Source organism: Rhipicephalus sanguineus, chromosome 8 (assembly GCF_013339695.2).
Source record: "Rhipicephalus sanguineus isolate Rsan-2018 chromosome 8, BIME_Rsan_1.4, whole genome shotgun sequence".
Classification (NCBI taxonomy): Eukaryota; Metazoa; Arthropoda; class Arachnida; order Ixodida; family Ixodidae; genus Rhipicephalus; species Rhipicephalus sanguineus.
The window spans coordinates 104922123-104942995 of NC_051183.1; the positions used below are offsets into that span (position 1 = coordinate 104922123).

Consider the following 20873-nt stretch of genomic DNA (forward strand, 5'->3'; position numbering starts at 1 on the left):
AGTGTTCGACGTACATCGACATTCTTAGATTTTTTTCCCTTTTCAGGTCTTGCTCTTGCAATCTCTACACTTAAAGTGCGGATGCAGCCTTATTACAGGTTATGAAACGTTTGGGCTAGAAAGATCAGCGTCATGGCCATAATTGACTATATTTTCTAAGTCGTACTGTATGAACTCCAGCCATGATGTTTGCACGTTATTTTACTGGATATCTTTTGCATTACAGGAATATTGTTGCATGTACTTAAAAATAGTGAAGTTGCAGGTATGACATGTTCGGAACAGGCCGGTGCAGGTCTAAAAACACGGAATGAAAGAAGGCCCCATAGAAAAGTTCTATGGCACTAGTCGACCATATACTGATGTCCTTTTATGATGACATTATATATATATATATAATGTATATATATATATATATATATATATATATATATATATATATATATATATATGAAATGGAATAAAAGTAGAACATGGGGTGGTTTCTTGCTTCTTTCGTCGTTGCCTGTAGTTTTGTCGCAGTTGTCTTGATCTGTGGCATGGAAAGCATCCTTGATGACGCTCCTTAATGCGGAGGTGTCTCAGATGTTGAAATTGTTGTCGGTTTCGTTGGTGTCTCTTCTGGCGAACTTCTCTGTGCCGCAAGTGTTCTTTAGATGTAGCTTCAGTTCGGCGTTGTCCTTGTTCGAGTAGCCGTTCTAGTGTCTGGGGTTCTTCGAGTTTCTTCTTTTGGCATTGCTGTTGTTGTTGCGGGACTGGATGAGGTGGGCTTCTTCGATTAAAATGAGTCTGGTTTTCTTTGCAAGTTGATGGGATCAGCAAACAGTCGGTACTCGGTGGTCTACTGTAAGGCTTGTCTGGCGATGAAAGTAGCGTGCTAGAATCATCAGCAACCTTCTCAGGGTGTTCTGAGATGCCGTTCATTGTGGATGTTTGAATCAGTTGGCAGCGCGCAGGGTTTAGTGAATTCGATACTTCTGTATTGCTTTGGCTCTCAGGTGAGTGATCACTGGACGCTACAGCAGCAGCCATGACATCATCAGATTTCGATTGCGAATGTAGGTACGAAAGCGTGCCATGAGCGTTATGAGCAACTGAAGCGCCACTTGATGCAAAACCAGGTGGTGCGGCACGTATGCGATGCGACGAATCAGCTGCATTAGGTGGTTCAATAACGCCTGGAGTACTATGGTGCAGTGAACAGGCAGAAAATGCCGATTTCTTTGCCCATGGGAAACCTGGCGGTAGGTTCGGTCTTTTGGGAAAAGTATCTGGATGCGTTTCGGTCAGCAGATACTTTACCTTGTCTGCTTGGAATTGTAAATTCCTAGTCGGTGTTCGAATGTGTGAGGGATAGTCGGAAGATTTATAAGATGGTACAATCGTTGCCAATTTTCTCACATGAGGTCTTGTTTGGCAAATGTGCTTACTGCGTGAAGATTTCTCGTTACTGTGATGAAAAGCATCCAGCTGGTGGGTTACGGACAAGTCTTCATCGTACTCTTTAAATCGAATGATCATTTCTTCTTTGATTTTTTTTCCAAGATTCGTTGTTTTGGAAGATGTGCGTGAGGTAAAAGCGGAAGACCTCACCGGTGACGTAGTCGTTGAAGTTTTTGACCCTCTCCCGTTCTGACCATGATGCAGCGGTAGCGTGGACCTCGAAAAGGTGGAACCAGTCCTCTACGGGCCCATCGTCCGCCGATCCAGCGTACTTCGGGATGTCGAGGTCTGCCGATGATGCTGCCATGAAGCTGGTCACTGTATGCAGCGATGATCTTCTCAGGTGGTCTGTATGTGGTCAGGGCGTCTTGTTGGGAACGTTGATGATGCGTGGCTGATGAAGTGGTTGCCAGGTCTTCATCCTGTCGACTTGTGTGACGCTATGAATGGGAGACGTCCAGCGGCACAGACGCCATACTTTTATTCCATTTCACGCGCCACCGCTTCCTCGTCGGCTTCTCCTGCCATGGCTTCATGTGTCATATATATATATATATATATATATATATATATATATACATACATTGCCAGCAACAAGATTAGCCGATCCTATACTCGTTGTTGCTGGTAATATGAAATGCTCATTCTGTAGTCTCAGATATGCAGGAAGAGACTATTCACACACAAAAGGCCGGCTTGCAATAAGAATATCTAATTACAGTAGGTACCGAGAAGTATGCTATTTTCGTGTCTGTTGAAGATGGTCGTCCTTCAATCTTGCTACTCTGTAAGCTTCGATGATCTCGAACAATTTGGTTGCTCTTTTTATGCTATATAGCTGGAACAAGATTTTACAAAACCCGATTTTACGAATTGCCCTATTTAACGAAGAAATTCGGATTCCGCCAGCAGAAAGCCCATAGGCTTAATGCTCTTACGAACTCAAAATAACGAAACAAACTTCGCCGCCAAACCCGGCTTCACGAAGCCTTCTGGGAAAAAAAAGATGCAAAGAAAAGGTTTTTTCCAAAATTAAGGCGTGTAGAAAGTCTGGCAGCGTGTTGCCAGGCATGCTAGACGCAGCCTGGCAGTGTGTCGAAAGGCTTCGTCTGGTTCCACAAGCCCGCAGCGAGCAGGAAGAGGTGTGGCCCACTTGTTGTGAAGAGGTTCGTCGGCCTGACCAGGTGGCCGTACAACAGAGTTCCGACGACTTCATGCACGCCGATGCGGACGCGGAACGTGACACAAGAGAAGTTCTCCACGACGAGGAGATAGTGCAGCTTGTTTCCGTCGCACAAGTGGAGTCTGATGATGTGAACAATCCGGATACTCTCGAAGCTTCCATGCCCAAACCAAGCCAATGATGCACGTCGTCCATTTTCTCAGGCGGTTTGCTGGGTCAGACGAGTGTGCTGAGGACGCTTTTATTTCACTGGCCAGCTACGAGAATTGTGTGCTCCCGCTGCTCACGAAGCGCGCGCAGGCAACAATCACGAGCCTTTTCACTAGGCAAGTACGTCGTTCTCTCGAACAAAACTTGTTCACTCGGTTTTACGAAGTTCCCGAATTCACTGTTCCCGATAACCTAGTTAACTCGAGTTTCCACGGCGTTTCTTTCACAAAATCTCAATATTCAGGCTCACAACAGCACCGCTTGCAATGCTTAAGATGATCAGCCGCTTATTTTGTGCTTAGGAAGCATCTCCTTGAAACGTCAGCTTGTATAGCCTGCATACAATTTTCCTTTAACACTAGATGAATTAGGACTGATGCTTCTTAGTGCATGTCACATTTATTCGTTTACTCATTCATTTGCATGGCAGCCAAGTGGCACAGATATACTGGACTTTTTCGGATAACTTATCTCAGCATCACAAAGCTGAATCTGTATGATTAAAACTAGTAGTCACACGTTGGACTATCTGCTTCAGTTGATGAGCAAGTGTGACAAAATGACACTGCAGAAGATTCCGCACAATGCTTTTGCATTCTGATCCTTAATTGTTCCCTCGGTTGTTAATACTTGTGAATTACAAAGGCATGTGGGCAAAACTGGATGATGCTTGAGAATATTGATTTTATATATTGCAAATATGTTAAATGTGTAAGTCCACGTAGTCTTGTTTCGTTGTTTCTTGTGGCCGTAACAAATACTTCATCCCCGATTCCGGCTGTTGTATTGGGCATGTATGATAATGAATATTCCAGTTAATAACTTCATACAGATTGGTGTCTTTGAACAGTGAAACCATTTCTAAATAGGTCAGGTAGTTTGTGTTCTTTTAACCTTCTGTACCTTTTTTCCCAGCTACTACAGCAGTTTGATGTCCCTTTCAAAGACAACACAATTAAAACCATGGAGAGCGGCTGCAAGCAGCCAGCATACACTACTTCAAGCTTTGGAGAGGAAGAGGAGGCAGTGCTTACGAAAGTGCGTTGCAGTAACTACACGTTTTTATAATGAAGTGATTCGGAAGTACAGGAATGGCTTTTGTGTGGCGATAGTGATGGACAGTGGCGCATGTGGCATAGCCATGTTTCAGTGAGAAAGTCAACAACATTTCCTAGATTAGAACCTTGAACTTTCATTCAAACATAATTACGACGTCCCAGTCATCATCCCCGATTTTGATGAAATATACTCTAGGAACAGGTTTTAGACTCAGAACAATGATTTCAAACTCAGTTTTGAGAAGAAAAATTTTGTTCACCTAAAGAAAACATGAATAATTTTGCCGTAAAAAACTCTTTCCAATTAGACAGCTTCAGAACATTGACCGCACCTAGCCAGAAAACGCAGATAGTCTTGAATACTTCATTTATTATTCCATAAAAGTATAAGTGGAATTCAAGCTACTGAGTGTTTTGGTTGTCTTTTCTCTTGAATGACATCCTAGGAAAAAATATCGCGTATATTGTGCACTGCATAAAATACGTGATTTCAGAAATTTACTGCTGTAGACACGTTAAGCTGAGGATAATAAAGCTGTTCATATTGACATTATTTATGCACTTTCTTCTAATATAGATTTTGTGGCTTGTTCCACTCACTATTATACTTTCAATTGCGCTTAAACTTGTGTGGCTTTCAAAAACCGCTGAAGTTTGAAAATGTTTTTCTGTGAAAGACTATTTTTAATTGTTTTTACGAATGTGTGATTCAAATCGGGGACGTTGTCTACCACTTTGCCCTTAAAAATAATGCATTGAGTTATAATTCATCAGATGTTACCGATATATTCTGCATTATATGACGCAATATGTGGCGCATTATATCTTGTTATCAACTCCAAAAATGCATCTGTTTTTTAGAGCTGCGCGAGTGTCGCGGCCAAAATTGAGCTTGGGTTCCCTAAAGAGACGTTTTCTAGGTTTCTGGCATAATTTTACAGCTCAGGTCATGCAGTTTTCGGTGCATGTATTTCGAATCTGCTGGAGCCCTGACTCATGATGATTTATTAGTTCATTGATGTTACTATATCTGGTATGAGATTTGCTTACTCGGCAACATGTATGAATGAGCGTGGTTTCTGGTAATAAACACTTGGAAGTTGGCGCCCGAGAATGTCAGCGCGTGTTTTCACATTGTTCCCGTCCTTCTTGCGTCATACCTATTTTTCTCAAGTTCTGAACCAACTAGCTCAGCGACACGCCCTGTTGTACCTTGAAATACGAGCGCGTAACTTAAACAGTGACTTCGGAAGATAAGTCGGAGGACTTTCTGTGCCATTTCAAATCGTGCTATACTTTGTGGTATGACACAACGTCAAACTTCTTTGACAGTGCTTTCTCAACAAGCTTCAATTTTCACTTGTTTGTTTTAGACGTTACAATTTTACCTTATCGCACACCACAATCTCTGGAGTTCAGTTAGTGTCCACAGTGATTAATGAACCAATGTGAAATCTTCTTTCACTAAAATGATCTCTTTTGATGCCTGTTTTTTTTTTACTCTGCTGTGCCCCACGCTGTGTGATTCTGGGTCACTGAGCACTTCTATGTGTAACGCGTTTTAGGGGCGAAGCTCCTTAAGGCGGCACCCGTTCGTCCCTCGTAGTCGTAGTAGTAGTCGTAGTGCGTAACCATTCTTACGCTTTGACCTCCAAGGTGGTGCCGGTGGGAGATTTTTCCTGTGCGTTGTTGAACAATAAAAAATTCGCAGCGTGCGCGTTAGCTAAAAGCCGAATTCTTCTGTCTCTCATTCCCCATTATCAGCCATTGGCATGTTCCAGTAGGAAACGTTAGTAGAAGTAGAAGTGTAAGTGCTAGCTAAAAGCCGACTTCTTCTGTCTCTCATTCCCATTAGCAGCCATTGTTTACCTCTAAGGTAGTGCCTGGTGAGATTTCTCCTGTGCGTCATTAAACAATAAAAATTTTGTTCAAAACGCCGTTGATTGATGAAATAAACCAACGAAAGACGCCAGATGTTTTGTAAAAGCAAAACGAAAGAACGCCAGATGTTTCTAAAGCAAAATGAAAAGACGCCAGCTGCTTAACGAAAGACGCCAGATGTTTTCTAAAGCAATGGTTTTCTAAACAATGAAAATTCACAGCGTACATGTAAAATTAAAGTGAGCTGCAAGTCGTCATAACTCATCGAACCTTTAGTATAAACGCGCCCGATCTCACGTCGGTGATGATGTACTGGGCAGAATTCACGGAAGATTCACGGTTTACCGATGAACCTCCGCAGCTTCGCCCACTCATCATCATTCACTCCGTGGATATGCTGTGATTTTTAGGGGCGAAGCTCCTTAAGGCGGCACCCGTTCGTCCCTCGTAGTCGTCGTGATCGTAGTAGTGAGTAACAAATCTTACGCTTTGACCTCCAAGGTGGTGCCGGTGGGAGATTTCTCCTGTGCGTTGTTGAACAATAAAAAATCGCAGCGTGCGCGTTAACTAAAAGCCGAATTCTTCTGTCTCTCATTCCCCATTAGCAGCCATTGGCATGTTCCAGTAGGAAACGTTAGTAGAAGTAGAAGTGTAAGTGTTAGCTAAAAGCCGACTTCTTCTGTCTCTCATTGCCATTAGCAGCCATTGTTTACCTCCAAGGTAGTGCCTGGTGAGATTTCTCCTGTGCGTGATTAAACAATAAAAATTTTGTTCAAAACGCCGTTGATTGATGAAATAAACCAACGAAAGACGCCAGATGTTTTGTAAAAGCAGAACGAAAGAACGCCAGATGTTTTTCTTAAAGTGTAGTAGTAGTAGTTGTATTTAGCCACCTCGCCCGATCGTCAACGGGCGAGGTGGACCGGCAACGGCGCGAGGACCCTGCCGTACGAGAGTTAAATCACACTAAAAGACATACTTTGCGGGCGATACACTCTAGTGAGCTTTCAACTTTTCGTCTTAATGTACATGATAAGGAAATTATTTCTACGAAAAACGCAAGGCACACCTTGAGCAATATGTTTGGTTTTGGGACGCTAAATGGAACCATGAGGCGATGCGAAGCCGGAGCACTTGCACGATCGCGTTCCGTTGGCTTTCGTTGGGCATGCTACCGACCTCACGTCGTGGAACGCGCGTCCTGTCTTCCCTCTAGCCTTGCCTTTAATTCGCACAGGGCGAGCGGGGAATGCGGTCGCTCTTGGCGCTCTTTCGCTCGGGAGCGGACTTCTTCCTTGCATTTCACCGATCACAAGTGATAATGAAAGGACCACGTAAACCAACAGTACAATAAAAGTTTGATGTTTAATATACACACGATGTTTCACACTCTTTATATTATGTACTGGGCGCATTTCACGGAAGAGTTTCACGGTTTACAGATGATTCCCTCCGTAGCTTCGCCCCACTCATCATCATTCACCCCGTGGATATGCTGTGATTTTTTTTCTTTCTAAACAGATTTGGTTGTCCCCGACGTTTGGTGTGCAAATTGAATTTTCTCATTAAAATAAGACATGGTCACCGGACATACCGGGGCAACCTTATCTGAACAGACTGTATTTGTGTGGTTTTAAATATTTCTTTGTTTGGGTCAGTATTATCGACATTAGCAGATGTTTTGCTCTATAGCGTTGCTTTCTTTCCTCAACCGCAGGAACAAGCCATGGTTACCTCATGCCTGGTGCGGAGGGAATTATTGGCACTGCAGCTTGCAGACAGCTTGTTTTTCAGGTTTCGCCACTGCTTTAGGGAACAGCGCACCTTCTTTCGCCATTTCATGAAGCATAAAGTCATATAATTCGAACTTCAAGATGTCTGCTACTGAAATATTTTATCAAATGAATTTTTTGGTGTTTCTTATATATTTACAATGCTCCAGGATGTGTCTTAAAAACAATGTTGTTTCTGAGCAGCAACTGCTGCTCACTGGAGGAACGTTGTTTGTGGACGCAATGTGCACAGTATTCTTTCGCAGCACAGAGTTCAGCGTAAATGGTCGGACATTATCTCAATATTGCAAAACACTATTTTAACGGCTGGCTTGTGGCGTGCGGATACACAACTTCGTTGTGGAACTATTGGCACACCTTGACTTGTTATGGATGGCTCGTAGAGTACAGATACAGAAGACGGGGTCTTCTGTTGTCACATTATAAGCACGCCTGTATTTTAATGGTTTGCTCATTAAGTACAAGTAGGCTTACAAAATCTGTTTTCTAAGTACGAAAGCACTTATGTCTTGTTGAACGGTTTTTGTACATCTGTACGTCCAACGGAAACATCGTTTTCGAGTTTCGAAGAAGTGTTAGGTGACAAACTATGAGGAAATTATGTCGTAAAGTAGGGCAATTGTTTTTACAGTGCATCTAGTGCATACTATTTTCAGTATACTGTAGTAGCCACTACTAGTTTTTTGGTTGATGAGGTTGAGGTAAGTAGTACTTGTTGTGTTTCTAACTCGACAAGTCCTCACCTAATCATTAAAATGTGAATTGGGCATGCATATACATGCTCAAATGCTATCTAACTGCGCTATTTTCAGCAACGTACTAATGAGGTACTCATTTTTTCCGGCTGCTAAAGGAAGCCCGCGAAATATGAAAACATAACACGGGACTACGCTCAACCCCGCAAAATAAAGCAGTGCCCTCAAATAAGCTCACTGCAAGCAACTGCTTTTCTTTCGTTCCGTTGCCAGAGACAGGCTTCCGGACTTTGGCAAGGGTACAATGCGAGTGCCAACATGCGTCACAGTTTTTCAGGGATTACATGCACTCGATTGTACGCCAGTATCATTATCCGCACCTTACGACTGACTGTCCTCCTCAATAACGCTGCCGATGAGCTACTTTGATTATGGCTGACTCAAGATCAAAGCGGCGCGTTCCTTCGGCCCGGGAGTATAGACAGGGCGATCCATATATTTTTCTTGACTAGCTACCTCACAGGAAGCCTGCTTGAAGGTGCCTCTTCCTGATGCGCGCTGCAGTCTTGTCACATGTCACTTTTCAGATTCCGCGGGCTTTCTTTATTAACCAAAGCAACCAAAATAGCGCAGTTAGAGGTGTTTTGAACATGCCCGCATAGGTCTCATTGCGATTTTATTGATTAGGTGAGTGCTTATTGAGTAAGAAACATAATTATGCCTAATTGACTGAACATCACTAACGATCAAATTAGTAGTGGCTGCACCAGTACTGGGAACAATATGCACTAGGTGTGCTTCGCGTAACGACGTTCCTCTTTTTTTTTTAATCGGGCTGCTTGATAGCTGGGACGCCCTGTAGGGGCGCAGTGTGAATTCTGTGTGATACTTATTCTAGTCAGGATGAAAATTCCTCAGCACGGGTGTCGCTGGAGCCGATGTTTCGACAAGCGGACTTGTCTTCTTCAATGCTGCAACAAGAAGACAAGTCCGCTTGTCGAAGCGTCGGCTCCAGCGACACCCGTGTTGACAAATGTTTCATCCCTTCAAGCTTCCACCTTTCTACGATCATCCGGCTGATTGTAATCATCGTAGAACTTTCTTTTGCAAGACGTTAATTAGTCTGTGTTTCCATTAGTCGTTATGGCCACCACACGATGACAGTAAAGGATATGCGGATGAAGTGTTATTAGTGGTGTTTTTTAACCCTCATAAAAGCAATTTTATCAATTTACGAATAAACAATATTCCCATACTGCGGCGGACGTAAATGGTGAATAATGGCGAGAAAGTACTCTTCATAAAGTGGCACAAGATATTTATTTTCCCTGGCGCACTCACTTGCTCAATATTTATTTTAATTCTTTACTAGTGTCATATTGTCCTCGCATGACGCATTTGTAAGGGGGGTGGGGGAGGCGAACATAAAGTGAACATTCATTATACATTGACTGCACGCTATGCATGACCAAAAGTAGTAGACACCACATAGTAGTGAAAACTACAGAACTAATATAATTAGTTCATGCAGCATTAGTAAAAATGAAACGCTAATAAAGATCAAACAAATATTAGAGGATAAACTACACCACGTATTTTTTGTGTTCTCGCGTAATCATACAAAATGGTAGTATCAAAAAATTAAGGCTTGCAGAATAAGTAATGTTTTATGGCACTAGAACGACAACATTGTACAAACAACCTATAAACGGCGAGATGTTGCAAGATGTCACATTTTGTTAGCCAGATGACTGGCCAATGTCTCACGGTAAGCATCATAGTTTAACAAATATGAGATGTTATCCATTAGTTATGTTAGCTTTTCCTGTTAGTTTTATTATGTGGGCCATCATCAGTAGTGGTGTCATGAGCGTAAAAAACAATGTCTGCTATGAGTTTTGTGAGTGTTATGTTAGTATGCTAATTTTATATAAATCATTGGTGCTCCTCTGTCTTCCCTGTCTTCCCTGCGCCAGAATAACATGTTTAACGAACTTATATTAAATCACAACGCAACAAGCCAAGACATGACCTATGGAACACCATATGTCGCTTAGCTCTATTACATTTAGTGTCAATAATGCCAGTATATAGCTGTGGAACAGTTGAATAGCACTTTCTGAGTTTAAAAGCAATTCTCCTAATTCCATATTCGCGCACGCGCAGAAATGAGATATGTAAGACCGATCACAGAGTCGGATGCCTAAATCAGTTTTGCTCAGATTACTTTTTCGTGTAACTTCACCGCATGCCGTTTTAGCGACATTAGTTGTTTCATAGAAAGGGCGCAACACAACTCTTGGTGGAACCCAGCAAAAAACTCGCCCAGCTTAGAATTATAAACCGCACACTCACAGAGTACGGCGAGCGACTCGGGGTATAAAAGCGCCATGACTACGCCAAACCTCAGGACGTCCATATTGCTTTGTTCTTTGTTTTACCTGCAAGAGGAGGTGCACGTTAAAGAACACCAGATGGTCGAAATTTCCGGAGCCCTCCACTACGGCGTCTCTCATAATCATATCGTGGTTTTGGGACGTAAAACCCCAGATATTATTATTATTATTATTATTATTATTATTATTATTATTATTATTATTATTATTACCTGCAAGAGGTAACAATCTTAGGTTAAACATTCCAATGGACCACATGGCACAATTTCTGCTTTATAAGTGCACCTTTTAAATATTCAAGAACACCCTCTTCCACTACCATATGGAAAGCCAGAACAACAGCATCCGAGGCCGCCCCAGTTTTTTGTCTGATAACAATGTCTGATAACGTTCCCACACATAACTACGCCTACAAATGTGTACATATAGTGGTACGCGTACACACGCACAGTTATGTGTGGGCATTGTTTCAGGAACGGTGACTAAGAACTTGGAGGACGCTTGAGCTTCACATTCAACAATAGAACACGGTCGCGTAATCTGGCCCCGTTCGCATTGCCTTCTCTATCGCTAGCCTGACATCTCTTATCGGTGAACGCTTCAACCATGCCGCAAACAAATAAATGTATGTGAGCGTTAAATAGGCCGCTTCAAGCTATCCAAGAATGCTTACTGCAAGTATAGTACCGAAGTACCCACATCGCGCCCGTAAGGCCACGCGCGCACCGGCACACTTTGTTGATGCAGTTGTTGACGATGATGATTAAATATGAGTCAGCGGTTTGGAATGGGCGGGTCTTTAAACCACACACTCCTCAAGCAGTTGAGATGTTTCGACGTCAAGGACCATTCTACTATTCTTCCACGGAACGATACATGCGTTAAAGAGACTCCTCGCACTTGAAGACATTTGTATGGGATTATCCAAGTGCGGAGCACTTTAGGGGCCCGGACTGTTGCATGCTGTCGTCGTCGTCTCATGTCGCTTGGCGTCACGCAGGCAAAACCATGTATAGCATAGCCATATGTAGCAGGCGGGTGCGCAAGGGAAGTGAGGTTGAGGGGAAGTGATGTAAACGGGAGGAAATAAAGCGTAGCATAACCATGTATGGCGTCACACAGGCAAACCATGTATAGCATTGCCATCTATAGTATGCTACAATGAGGTTTCGGGAAAAGGGATTGAGGGTGAGGAGGAAAAAAATGAGGGAGGAAGATGGCAAAGCATATTATAGTCATGTATGGCGTCATGCCGGCAATAGCATATACAGCACAGCCATGTATTGTATGGTATGTCAAGAATACGGGGTGAAGGTAAAGTGTGGCATATCCGCTACGTATAGCCTAGCCATGTGTAGTATAGATAGCAAGAGGTGAGAAAGTGAAATGAGGGTGAGGTGCAGTGATGTACCGGTAAGTAGGATGTAAAGGCCGACGGGCACTTTAGAGCATAGCGTAGTCAAGTATAGTACAGGAAGGCACGCGGGTGGGAAGGGAAATCAGAGGAAGGGGAGGATAAAGCATAATATAGCCATGTATAATATAGTATAGCAAGGTGGCGAAAAATGAGAGAGAGAGTGAGGAGAGTTGTGAGGGCGATGAGGAAGGAAATGTGGAAAGGGAGGGTACATCACATCATAGCCATGTGTACTACAGTACAGCAAGGGGTGTAAAAGGGAAGTGAGCGTGTGGAAAAAAAACGCCAGACCTGCGCGGAAAGCGCTGCACAGACGCAGCGAAAGCTGGAAGAGCGGCATTTCTAGAGCCCGTTATAAACTCTCTTGTGGCTACTAATACAAGTACATTAGCTACGTACCCACTACGGCACAAATCATAATTTTTGGGAAGTTGGGAAGCGCACACCACGACATTATTTGTTATTCTGCGGAGATGCGAGGTACCATCTGTAGGCATTACGTGCATTTTGTTGATGCGACGGTTAATGATGAAGAAGAATTATGGCTGGGCCAATTCTAATGGCTTGGAAGCTTTAAACGACCCAATAGTTACGTAATTCATATTGTGTGACGCCCGGTCGTTATTTAACTGTCCAATCACGCTTTATAACATACGTTAACCGGAGAAACGGAGAGCGAGAGAGAGGGAATTAACTTTATTGCGACCCTGCGGAAATGGATCATGGGAGCCTTATGGGCTTCCTTGGCAACCAATAGAAGTGCACTTGCGAGGAACCCTCTACGCTTTAAATCATCATAATTTTTGTGAATTAGAGAAGCACTCACTATGCAATTTTCGTCATTCAGCGGAGAACCGTGGTACTCGATAACACCTGTAAGACATTATGTGCACTTTGTTGATGCTGTGGCTGATGACGATGAATTATCGCAGAGGCCTTTGTAATGGGTTGTAAGCATTCAACAACCCACTCGTTGCGCAGTTCGCGTTGTGTGACGCCCGGTTACAGAATTCGCGTTTGTGTGACGCCTGGTTGTTATTTTACTGTTCTACCACACTACATTACATATGTTAATGTGGTTCCTTCGCGACATGAAGTCTGTATAGGGTCCTTTTGCAATGCAGTTTCAAGCACCGGCATAGCTCAGAGGTAGAACACTTGGTTCCCACGCAGAGGGCCCAGGTTCGAACGTCGTTCCATCCTGGACATTTTTTCTTATTACCATTTTTTTTTCTTATTTCGTGCGATAGCGGCTACGGACACCGGCGGCGGCGGCGGCGGATAACTACGGCGCCAAAAACGGCCGTTGAAATGATCTCATAACAGCTTTCGCTGTAATATCATGTATTGCTGTGCATCGTGCTGTGTATCATGTATGATGTATTTGCCTTCCGGGATGAGCTCGGCATGTTCCCGGAGATAAAATACTGCCTTCTGCAGAACGTAACAGACACGCGGAGCAACAGCTACGAGATTTCGAAGAAGATTCCGCGCGTGAAGGCACTCGACATCGCGAGATACATAGGCATTTCCTGAGAGCGTTGAAATCCGGCCGCAAATAGATCCATCGCTTCAAGAAGCGAAAGTACCTCTTTCTCCGCAAAGACGTTCGTACGCATCCCTCGAAGCGGCAAGATGAAAAAAAAGAACGCTTGTTTTTCTTTCCTGCTGTTTTCAAATTCTCCTAGTATGATTAATACAATAGTTGAATAAAGGTAAGCACTGCCAAAAATATTTTCAAATAACGGTTCTGCAGTTCTTTTCTGCCTGTATTAGCCTCACCCGCGATTTTAACCCTCAGTCTCGAAAAAAAATATCGGTGGCAGTTACGTGAGTGTATCGAGTTCCTATTATCCGATCCATAGATAACGGTCTCAAATTGTGCTTACCCTGAGTTTATTGGTGCTCCAACCCCTTCCATCTAATGGCCTAACGGACCCGTACGGTGCTCGCATATATAAACCTACAAACATCTTTATTCAGGGTGACTAACAACACCTGTTGGAATCTTAGGTCAATATGCTGCTTTGGCGTCTTTTTACCACTGACACACACACATATGTGCGATAGACTCTAAGCTTCAATTGCGATGCTACGGTTTATATGTCAAAAAATACAGATGAGGCACACGTAAGTTATCCCACGTAGCTTTAGAGCAAAAGCAAATGTTTTTGGTTCATGAGCAACGTCGACTTGCTAAGCTGCGCTCGTATAAATGTGTGTTTTTTAAGTATTTCAGGCAGTCGTAATATAATTCAGATTATTATCGAATGCGGGCCCCTACAAACCATTGCCTTTGTGGACCCAACCACAAAGCTTTGGATGAAAATCTCGCCAACTGGCGCTTTCATAGCGGCCTTAGAGCAGCAATCTCGGCACCATGTTCACAAGTTCTGCAATCCTATCGCTCTTTATTTTGAGTTCCTCTGGATACCTTACGAGAATGACGTAGAAGAGTGCTCTAATTCATTACAGTCAGTGCCTTATACACAACTAATGGAACCGGCAGACAGTTGAACCAAGCAAATCATAGTAGACACTGTTTGTGGTTTCTTAACTGTAGGGTAATCAATCTCACTTAAATTGAAAGAACTTAAAGTGGCCGTAAAATGATCCTTTCCATAGGTGGAATCTTTACTTCTTATAAATTTATGTGAGAATCAATACACTGCAGTAACGAAACCACAAATAATGTACCATATGCTTTCCTTGGCTTAATTGTAAGTGGGTTTCATTAGTTGTGTATAATACAGAGAAACGAGACCCTCGGCGAATTCCTCTTATTTCGTAGTTTCATAGCGAGAGGTTCGTCCCGGCAGACTTGATGCGTTATGTAGCAGGCGAGGGCTTATTGGTCAGCCACGACCTCGTGCGTTAATCACGTGTGTCGTAAGCACGGAGTACATGCGAGGCGATTATACTGTGGTGCATGTTCACTCATTGTTCGCTTTCGGAAAGGCTCTTTTTCACCCAGAAAAAAACTCTTCCCAAGAAAAGCACAAACCTGAAAAATATGCACAAATGAATACACTTGCGAAATTGTAAAGAAAAGATTTTGACTTTTTTTTAACTTTTGTCTTAACCTGTGCCTCTAAGCACACATAAATACCCCAAAAAAGGGGGACGAGGAAACGCCCTTCGTCATACCTCAAATGTTAGTGAATCGGACGCGTAATTCGAAGGTTGTGGGTTCGAATCCCATCGAAGGAAAGGGTGATTTTTCGTCCACTCTGACTCCTTTCAATTTATGTCAGAAACGTTACACTACAGTTAATAAACCACAAATAATGTCCCATGTGCTTTCCTTGGCTTAATTGTCTGTCAGTTTCATTAGTGTCGCAAAATATACAGAAAACAAGCTGCTCAGACAATTCCCCTTTTTTTGTAATTACATTCATTGGCACGTTTTAGATGTGCAGCGTAATGTTTCGCAGTAGTTTTATCTCATATGTTCCATGGGTTTTATTGGTAGCAGAAAATATCATAAAAAATAGATATCACGGTACTGCCAATGAAGAAATCTGAGCGAATTCTTGTGTTTGAGCCTGGTATATACGCTGTATTTACGATTAAACATGACAAATTCTATTTTATTTGTGGCTCTCGGCTGCTGACCCGTAGGCCGCGGTTTCGTCAGATTCTGCTTGCCTAAAATATCACTTAGAAGTTCTTTTTTGAATCCATACTAGCTGATGCAACTAGGTCCACTCTCTGTCTGACATGACATGACATGACGAGAACTTTATTGGAGTCCTGAGGAACTCGAATCTGGGGAGCCGAAGGCCCCCAGATCAAGTTGGTGGCTCCGCCCACGATGGGACTGGAAGTCAAAGCGAGAGCGTTACGAAAAACCGTCATTGGCAGCGTTGACCCAACGAATGGAAATAATTAAAATTACGATCCCAGCAGGAATCGAACCCAAGCATTGTGCGGGGCAATCAGGTATTCTACCACAGAGCCACGCGATGTCTATAAACTGGTTTGGAGAAACAGCCTATACAGGCGTAATGTCGGTCTGGAGGAAAGGGCTTGACGACGTACGCGACAGGATTTTCACGTTATTCATGTCATGACCCGACAGTCATATTCGTCAAATCCCCTTACCGCCCCCTGTCAATTTTGGTCTACGCGAAGTTGAGGATGCGATCATGAGACCACCCAGACGTACGCGGCTAGATAGATAGATAGATAGATAGATAGATAGATAGATAGATAGATAGATAGATAGATAGATAGATAGATAGATAGATAGATAGATAGATAGATAGATAGATAGATAGATAGATAGATAGATAGATAGATAGATAGATAGATAGATAGATAGATAGATAGAAACGCTCAAAGTGCCAAAGGTTCGCTAAGAAATGCTTCGCATTAAAAAAAATAGTCACACTTTTACCGCAAATGCATGCGATAGCAACAAATTGGAATGTTATACGAAGTAAGGCTAGCAGCTCACTCCATTAGGTTCCGATCTGACGTAACTCTACAAAACGCTAGCGTAAGGTAATACGGCCGCTCCACGGAACGAAGTGAGTTTCATACTGTCTCTTCAACGTGAAGTAAGCAGTGAGAGCACATGAAAATATTTCAGAAATAGGAAAGAATTGACGTGCGGAGGGCAAATAGTGAAAGGGGTTTGACAACTGACTGGCAAGCGTGAGGGTGCACATTGTAAAGGGAGTCCGGTGTGCCGTCAGCCGCGTCATACAGTGGTTACGGCGCTTCGCTACTGATCCGAAGACACGGGTTCAATCCCGGCTGCTGCGGTCGGATTCTCGATTAGAGACAAGTGCACTCAGATTCAGGTGAACGGTAAAGAACCGCAGGTAACCGAAATTTCAGGACCTCTCCCTCCCCCCCCTCCCCCACGGCGCGCTTCCTAATCGTATCGTAATCTGACTACGTATTACCTGAGAAGTTATTATTTCATTGCGCCTATGGTCAAACCTGCCCAAGTCTGTGTACGCTTCATACAAACCATTCCTATGCGATGAGGTCGACATATTCAATCGCTGAAGGGACAGATTAGCTACGTTTTCAGTGATAACAAATAAGAAGGATATCCTCAGTAATCCAGCTTAATCGCAAGTCACACATATAAAGGATCGAAAATGCTATTGCGCGTGTATATCAATTATACGAAGCCTTCTGTGCAATAATGCATGCCAAGCTGTTAAAGAGCACGACTAGAAATTGTGGGCTTTCCAGGAGAAGTTGCTTATTTGTCATGAACGCCACTTGACAGTGCTCCCTGGCAGAAGCAGCAAAATTAATGGCCAGTCGTTGTGATACGTTAAATGTATACTCCTCAATTTCGTTCCTTTGGGTGATAGGCACGTTTCTCATTGTGTCGGCGTAGAAATACTTACACATTAAAAAAAACGAGTAATATGAAAATGTTAGCTCTTGAATTAGGTACGTTCAGTCCATATCAACTGGTACATTGAAGGGGTTGTTATCATGTTTTTGCAAGTTATTCGCGACAGACCCCCTCGCGAAAGAAAACTGAAGGATCAGCATCACTCTTGCCGAGATACAAAAAAGTACATCATTTACAAGTGCGTTCTTTGTGAGCTACGCTTTCAATGGTTACATAGCATAAATGTTTGCAAAGTAAGAACGGTTCTGAACACTACGGCATGGCTTCTACCATGAGTGCTGGAATATGACTTCTTCAAACACGTCAGTTAAATAAAAAGAAGGAAAGGAAATACGCGCAAGACCATGTGCTATTGAAAGGGATGAATAACAAAGGTATCAGCAAGAATGTCTGAGTCCCGCAACTTAATCGCTTGCAGATTTATTAGCTTTTGGGACAATATTGATGTGATACAAATTATTTACCAACCACACATAGTCTTGTTTAAACTTTCCGCTGTAAGGGTTTGCATCGCCCCGCAACTAGTAAGAAATCCTGAGTCTTGGCCGCCAGCGTTTATCCGCGGAGAGCGAAGGCACGTTAACTCTACAACATGTTAAACGTGTAGGCTGGGACATCAAAATTGTAGTCACAAGCTGTGATTTATGCTAAGGCAGCACCCTTTTCTATAATGCTATAGTGCTCTATGCGATATTATGAGCAGTGTTGTGGTGGCAAGAGCCCATCCCGATGCATGCAAAAAAACATAATGTAGCAGCAGTCCTGTCGACACAATACGCCGTCCGGGCCTGTAACATGCTATAGTTTAACTTCATCGGTTCATCTATTTAGACCATGAATTAGGGTAGCAAGTTGTTGCCATTCTTTTATTGTATTTAATGACGTTGACCACCACGTAAGTATTACAACAGCGAATGAAATAATGCATAGTCACAGTTCAGTCTATAAATTGATAGAAAAACCAACAAAATACTTACTAGACCCTTTGAAGTGATTCTTACGGAATATATCTGGCAGCTAGATTCCCATTGTGACTACAAGGAATGTTCTACGAATACTTCAATTTCTGATGTTGCTGCGAGCAATGTTCATGTGAAGACAGGAGTCTGCGGCCGGAAATACAGTCTGGTGGTTTTTATGACGCAAGGACGAAAATACAAACCCAACCCGCCTGAAAACAGCACTGCGCTTATACCGATGCCAGTGAAGTATTATATGCCTTATTTATATTGTTGGTCACGTGCGGTAAACCTGTCGATCTTCTACGTAAGGAAAACATCTATGGCTTCCTGGGATTGTTAGCTTACTTGTTAGTATTTCAAACAATCCACGAGTTGTATTTTTGGTCTTTGTTCTGTCGTACATTCCAGTCAGGTCCATTCCTGTCCAAACTGCATTCCTGCCAGGTCTCAAGGGGAACGTGCGCGCTGATGAATCTTCAATAACTGAACTTGACTGCGCAAATGTACGATTCAGATGCACACTTGTGGGGGAATAGTTTGTAAAAAACAAAGCGCAGAAGAAATTTAGGTTGAGCTTTAAATCAAGAGCGGACAGCTAAGCGCAACATACGAATGTGAGATACTGAGTCTCATTGCTAGTGGGATAAAAATCTGATCCAACAGAAGGAATACAGGCAGAAACGTAGCCCTTTCAAATGTTACATCAAGCAGCGCATTCTAACACTCAGCTATGCGTAGAACTACCTGGTGGTGCTTCTATACATGAGCTTAACAGTTCTAAAAAAAAACAAGCATAAACGAGCTTTTAAGTACACTTTAATGTGATTCGCATAGCTTCAAGAACTTCTCCTGAGTCACATACTTAGCAGAGAAACAGGCTGCTGCGCAGAGACATTCGGTGCATAAACGCAAGTAAGTCGGTACAGCCGATACTGAATTCGAATTGTCCTTTCAGCAATATGCTACTTCAGCAAGACATCTGCTACGTCAGAAAGACAATACGCTACGTCAGCAAGGCATCAGCAAGACATCTGAACTTATACGAGCTACAATATCTTAGTTGTTTGGCGAGTCCAACGTTCCGCTCATTCATTCGACTAACCTATCATATGAAAACTAATGCCATTACTGTGAGTGAAGACCTCAACATCGTTCATACTCCTTTAGAGCCCAAACGAGACAACAATATACCATAATATAACCTTTTGTTGAGCTAGTTGGTACATGCTTACTGAAAAACCAAAAATACGCGTACCATCAAGGAAAAAGTAGAATTTCTACTTCCCACACGGGGAGGGCCTCGGGGCAGAAGAACTTCCTCTGCCCCGAGGCTCTCGCCGTGTGGGAAGAGGCACGCAAGGCCCTTTGTCGCCTGCTCGGTTGGCGTGGTGTACGAGATCCCGCTTAGTTGCGGTAGGGTATATATCGGCCAAACAGGCCGGTGCATAAACGACAGGATGAGGGAGTACGAACTTTCGGTGAAAAATAAACTTTCAGCACATTTGCCTGTGCATTGTGGTTCCTGCAAGTGTGAGCCTGGGTTTGCCAGTGTTTCCGTTCTTGGAAAGAGTAAAGATGTCTTAGCGCGTGAAATTATGGAAGCATACTATATTAGAAAGAAAAAAAATTCGGCAGATCCCACGTACCGTGGGAGTCGATGTTATGCGAAGCATGCGGCGGGTAGGTGACTGTGGCGTAACTTTTTTTACTGAGCGACACGTTACAAAATGACGCTAAAGATTTGTATATATTTTATGCGCACACATATATATGTTGAAGTGTTGCATATGTGATATATAAGCAGTTGTTTACGGTTGGGTAACGCTGCCAATGACAACGTGGGTATTACCAACACCACAAGCGGTAAGCTGATATGTAGTGCTTATACGTGTCGTGAGAACGCACGCGCGTTTCACGAACCCGTGTGCATGTGTGCAAGAAGTTCTTGACGGTTCTTGAACAAGGGCATCATCACCGTGATCAGTGAGCACCAGCAGCTGGTCATGACTTGTTATAGAATCCGGTCGTGACCGCGGTGAAGAGGCGTCCATTAGTATTGAAGTATGTGGTATAGTAGAACTGTTGGGAATTCGTGGATGCCTCGGTCATTTCCTCGACAAATTGTCTGTCGACAGAGCCGGCGACATGTCGGAACCTAAAGACACCTTTCACGTTGGTGAGGCATAGGCCGTCGAGGCTGGTAGGCCTGGATAGTGCTACGTAGACCAACATCAGTGGATGGTGTTTGTCCTAATCGTAGACTACCTGGGCGTATGTGGCCTACGTAGCCTAGTTTACAAATGGCTGTCAATCAATCAGACATTATCCTCGGTCAGCATGAGGCCATCGCCCAGCCTCTTAAGAAATGAAGAGGACACTTCGTCGCTCTGGTGGACGAAGTGCACTTTACGATGCGGTGATGTGGATATCATATGTAACTTTCGTTATTGTA

At 43.2% G+C, this 20873-nt stretch overlaps 1 protein-coding gene across 1 annotated transcript in view; it reads right to left on the reverse strand.

The window, feature by feature from the left end:
* Positions 1-20873, reverse strand: part of LOC119402285 (uncharacterized) — a 93078-nt gene that overhangs the window by 59365 nt on the left and 12840 nt on the right. Inside the window, exon 2 of the mRNA XM_037669435.1 lies at positions 10619-10704. Within this exon, the coding sequence (XP_037525363.1) occupies positions 10619-10682 (64 nt within the window). The 5' untranslated portion in view covers positions 10683-10704. The remainder of the gene's footprint in view (positions 1-10618; positions 10705-20873) is intronic.